Genomic DNA, 5,661 nt, shown 5'->3' with positions numbered 1-5,661 from the left:
AGTTGCCCTGGCCGAGCCAATCTCCTGACATGAACCCCATCGAAACGCTCTGGGCCATACTCGACCTGCAAGTCAAGAAACAACCAAAAAAACCAACTTCGAAAAGTGATCTACTCCAAGTTTTAAAGCAAGAGTGGGCGAAAATCCCACAATCTAAAATTGACGAGATGATTCTCAGGATGCCCCAAAGGATCAACAAACTCCACGAAGTGAAAGGAAGATTTATTAATTAAATTATAAATATACCAATTCATGTGAATATGACTGAAAAATTTCATTTTTTCTGAAAAGGTGGTATCTATTTACTTGTGACCACGCTGTGTATATTTACAGTTCAGAAAAGTAAAATAAAAATAGCAATTTTTGTATATTTTTTTGCACATTGACAGATAATGTATAAAAGTGCTTTAGAGTATTTTGTAACATAAAAACAACTTTTAGTTGCATTTTGAATATAGACTGTAAGTGTTTTTTCTACTCTGTTTAACATTTAATTTTGTTAAAGAAACAAAGATACAAATCAATGTGCATATTTTTTGTGTAAAAATCTGCATACTTCTAAACATAACTAAACAAACTTAATGTTTGGAATTTAATTTATACTTGTTCACTTCTGTGCATCCAAATAAACGTCATTTTGTGTTTTTAAATTCACTACATCTCCTGCTTCATAGAATAGGCATTCATCTCTGATCATCACCTTATTTATTTATCTGTTAGAAGCGAGTAGTCAACACTGACACTTGTGTGAAGTTTAAAATCAAATATTTAACAAAATATACTGTAGTTTTAGCAAAAAAAAATATATTTCCTGAATCTAACCTCAAGTTCTCACCACCTTCTGCCACATGGTGGGAAAGGCCTTCTTGCAAAGTTGATACAAACTCTTTCAAGTGGGAATGCTCTAATGCTTGCCAAACATCTTCATCAGAAAACTCATTGTTTGGATCAATATTAATTCGTAGTGTTCCCGTAAAAAGAACGGGGTCCTGATAAAAAATAAATAAATATACAAGTTCAGTATTCCAAAGAAGATAGAGTATCCTGTAAAACATTGAGTTTAATCACCCCATTATTTCATAGTGATTTTGCTTTTACATTTATCAAAACCTGTCAATTTTCCCACTTTTGCAGAAATCTAAATTAAACTGGAAGGATTATTATACTAAATATACTATAAATTTTATTTACTAGAGCACTAAGTTTTAAAACAAGAAGAAAAGGATCTTGATGGTTTTTAACTTCTTGCAAAATTTTCTAAGTGCTTTGATTGAGCATACATAGTTTAAAGGTTTAAATGATTAGTAACAGGTGAATTAGTTCTAAAAAATAGAACAATTTAGAACACTAACCTGTGGGATTATTGTAAGCTTAGATCGAAGATCATGTAGACCAATTACAGTGATATCTATATTATCAATAAGAATAGTACCATCTGCTGGTTCTATGATTCGAAACAATGCAAGAGTAAGAGATGATTTTCCAGCACCAGTCCGTCCTACTATCCCAACCTATAACAATTTAAGTCGATTTGTGTAAGTATAACTTACATGATAATTCTCTCCTTATAATTTTTTTCATGTCTAAATACAAGTGTAATCACTTCCTCTTGTCAAAGTTAAAATATTGAAAAAATCTCTCTATATATATATTATTAAATCAACAGCTCAACACTGTACCACATTAAAAAAAAAAAATTTTTTCAACAAAAGCTTTATTTATGAGCCATAACTCCAAAATGTTCAAAAACTTAATACAATGTCATAAAAAAGTCTTTTTCTGTGTGTGTGTCAATTGTAACCCGAGGAGGTAGGTGCATATAAGACTTATTTCTGGTACACACGACTGAGAGTATTGGTTAAACATTTCCCTTGCATGTCTAGATTAACTGAATTCAGTCTGAAAAGTACTAGTGTACGAGTACTTATTAGTAATGTTATGTATAAAGCTTTAAAAATCACAATACATAAGAAATGAATTTATAAACATTCTCTTTACTGAATACTGGATTCAACTGCATTAGAGATCTTAAAGGGTATAATACATAAAACAATTTAAAATATTTCCTCTTACAGATATTGAATAATGTTTGACAATGTCTGTTCTTAGCATCACAAACTATATTTGAACATGAACTTTGTAACCTTTTGAATACACCATTGCCAGTGGCATAACTACAAAAGATGCCCCCTTGGAATTGCAGGTTCATACTTACACCACTGTCCATTTCATACAAAAACCAGCTACGCTTGTTATCTCAATATGCTACATTTTTATACAGATATTACAAAATATTTGAGAAAACTTCATTAATGTTTGTTTTCTTCTTTTGACATTTTAATAGTTTTATGAAAACAGGTATGAAATCAAACCTTCTCTGATTGGGTAACCTCCAGGTTAATATTTTTAAGAACCATATCCAAGCCTTCCCTGTAGCGTGTACTATAGTTGACAAATTTCACCAAGCCTTTTGAAGGCCACAGTTTGTGTGGTTTAGTGCTTTCTATATCCCATGGTGCCTGCATAGAATCAAAATAGCAATAAAAAAAGATAAAAAAAAAAGGTGCAAACCATCAAATACAGCATACAGTACAAACAGCCAGGTAAAAGCATGTAGTATCATTTTCTCTCAAATAAAAATATAATTTCCTGAGCATTTACAAACACTAAATACATTATTTCACTTATATTTAGTAATGTATCATTGACATACATAAATTTCACTTACTTAATGAAAATAGCTTAGCTTTTGAAAGTTTAATTTCAGTCATCAGTGCTTAATGTTGATAAAAATATGCTGGTTATCATAAGTATGGTAGTACTTATGATAGGAATGGGGTGAATACACAATACATGTAATACAAACTGTTTACTCATATGCACTGTTAACAACCAAATAATGAATCTTCAAATGTATTTGAGAGACACTCTTAGGTGATAAACAAAGTGCATACAAAATTATAAGTCACAGAACCACTTAAGAAAGTCAGCGGACCAGATACAAAAAATTCACAAAACTACAAATTTCTCAATCTGACTGATATTGTTGAATGTTTCTAACTGTATAAAAAACAGACTCACCATGGTTATGAGTGTACCAAATAAAACAATAGCACAGGGACCATATGCTAGTGCTTCCATGATGTAGTTAATTAAATTAATTAACTAATTTATCAGTCCTTAGTATATTCACGCTACATCACCCAAATGACATTGCAGACTACAGAGTGTGCCATCACATATACAATACACACATACCATTATTTTTACATACCATAATATGCTCCACGCCAACACTGATGATATACATAAAATACATCGACATGAATGAATGATATATAAGATCATGTCACCTTGTACAAGAAAGTACATGAACAGTGGAAAAAATATTTAAAAAAAATTGAAAGTAGGAATGGTTGCACCAAAAAGTGAGGAAACAAGGTAGGAATGGGCATGGTGTAATAAAACTTCCTCTGTACAACCTTACAAGGGGGCATGTCCAATATCCAGACTATGCCTACTTCATTTTTCTGCATTCACTATGTTATACAACTTATGGGTACATACAAGCATATATCTATGATTCTCCTACTTTTGTATAGGCAGTAACAAATCCATGATGTCAGTACATATGAACCTCTTAGGAATTTAAGTATTTGTATTTTAATCCACCTATATAGCTAATGTATGAAATCCTGTTGCCTTCTCCTGCAATTGAAAAAGGAGAGACAAGTTTTGAAATAAAAAATCATAAAAGTTATGGGTCCACTCGAATATCTGATTATTTTGGTGCTGTATAAATAGATTTTACAGTATCCGTACTACTTCCATTAATTTTATTCACAAAAACCTCTAATCGTTGTGTGATAATTTTAATCCACCTGGCTTATTGTATACAGGATAAAAAAAAATAAACAAAGCAGGTATGGTAAGGATATTGGATACTCCCACTTGTGAGGTTGTTCAGAGGAAGTTTTATTAAACCATGCCCATTCCTACCTTGTTTTTTTCCTGTTTGATGCACCCATTTTTACACTTTCAGTTGTTTTTTAGATTTTTTCCACTTGTTATATTTAGGTAATGTTCACCAAAAATGTTTTTTTATATCAAAAAACCTTTAATATATAGCAGTTCATGATGGCAATTCTCATTCTTTGGCAATATACAGTAACTTTAGAAAACAATTTACCATCAATAGTCTTAGTATGAGTAGCAAATTTGCTACAAGGATTAGTAGTAGTGCTTCAAACACCAGAAACTAACTTTAAAAGTTTGTAAGTATATTTAATGCCAATAGTCTTAGTTTGAAAGTTAGTATGTGCAGCACTACTACAACAAGCATTAGAAATGATGATGCTTTACACCAGAAATTAACTACAAAAGTTTGTAAATAAAATAGTTTAAAATACCTAGACAGTTGTATTATAATAACTCATACTTTTTATTAAGAAGAAATAAGGTAAAAAGTTTTTCAGTGATATAAAACCAGAAAGATGAGGAGAAAATTAAGATATACAATTTTACATTCACTTGTTATTTTAACCTTTTGGGATAAATCTTCGTTCTTGGAAGCAAGAATTAAGAAAGAACATCTTTGTGAGATTACTATAATGAACACATAGGGTTTATATTATATGAGCATATTTCAATACACTGTAAACAAGAACTTTGAAAAGTATTTTAAAATCAAAATATGTAAGTGAACATCCAACTATGAATTTTTCAGGAATGCTTTCTTTGTTTTCTCCTTTTACATACTATGCTATTGCTTTAGATTGTAGTAAATCTTTAAAACAAATAAATAAATCATATAATATAATTAAGATATAAAAATCTACACTTTTTCAAAAAAAAACAAAACAAATCATACAAAACCTCTGGTGAAAGTTGAGAATATTCATCAATTCTCTCAATAGAAACAATTTTTGTTTCCAATTCAGCACTCATTCTAACTAACCAGGAAAACACCTCTGTAACCTGCAAAGAATTAGAGAATAAAACTGAAAGAAGGTTGTTGTCTACTCATTTTCATCAAGCACACTATACTTTAGAGCCGGGGTCACCAAACTACAGCCCGCAGGCCGCATCCGGCCCACGAGGTCAGTTCATCTGGCCCGCCACATACAATTATTTATATAATTTATATATAATTATTTATATTTATATAATTATTTATATGGAAATATCATAGATTGTAGATAAACTTACTATGTAGAAAAAATTAAAATAAGTGTAAATAAAAATGTCCAAATTTGTCCAATCTGATTTTTGCATCTGACAGTAATATAAGTTTTAGGAAAATCAGTGAAATAAAAAATTCGGCGACTTTTTCCGACTTTGGATATCAGAGCACTTTTTGTGTAAGTACCTGCACTGAGAGTTCATACCTGCAGTCGCCTCTGCGCGCATTGTTGTAAGACGATACAATGCTTACAGGCAGTTGATACAAGTAGTGTGACGAGTGTGCACGTGGTTACACAGCTTTGTGATAGAGAAGACGTGTGCGTGTACTGTGTGTGTTTCTACGTATATTTGTGTGTTGTACATATGTGTTTATATATTTATATTTAAACCTGGAACACTGGTTCAATACACGGATTAAACCCGAACAGGCGACTTTTTGCGACTTTGGATATCAGAGCGATTTTTGTTTAAGTACCT

General features: G+C 31.2%; 1 protein-coding gene across 1 annotated transcript in view; it reads right to left on the bottom strand.

Annotated features, from left to right (window-relative positions):
- The window catches only part of LOC106473117 (multidrug resistance-associated protein 1-like), a 48,962-nt gene that overhangs the window by 5,339 nt on the left and 37,962 nt on the right, over positions 1 to 5,661 (bottom strand). The window contains exons 21-24 of the mRNA XM_022401613.1: positions 4,876 to 4,977; positions 2,373 to 2,519; positions 1,353 to 1,511; positions 823 to 989 (exon numbers count right to left, since the gene is read on the bottom strand). Coding sequence (XP_022257321.1) covers positions 823 to 989; positions 1,353 to 1,511; positions 2,373 to 2,519; positions 4,876 to 4,977 — 575 coding nt within the window. The remainder of the gene's footprint in view (positions 1 to 822; positions 990 to 1,352; positions 1,512 to 2,372; positions 2,520 to 4,875; positions 4,978 to 5,661) is intronic.

Source organism: Limulus polyphemus, unplaced genomic scaffold (genome assembly GCF_000517525.1).
Source record: "Limulus polyphemus unplaced genomic scaffold, Limulus_polyphemus-2.1.2 Scaffold5899, whole genome shotgun sequence".
Lineage (NCBI taxonomy): Eukaryota > Metazoa > Arthropoda > Merostomata > Xiphosura > Limulidae > Limulus > Limulus polyphemus.
The sequence above is the reverse complement of the archived record's forward strand: the minus strand, read 5'-3'. Positions and strand labels throughout refer to the sequence as shown.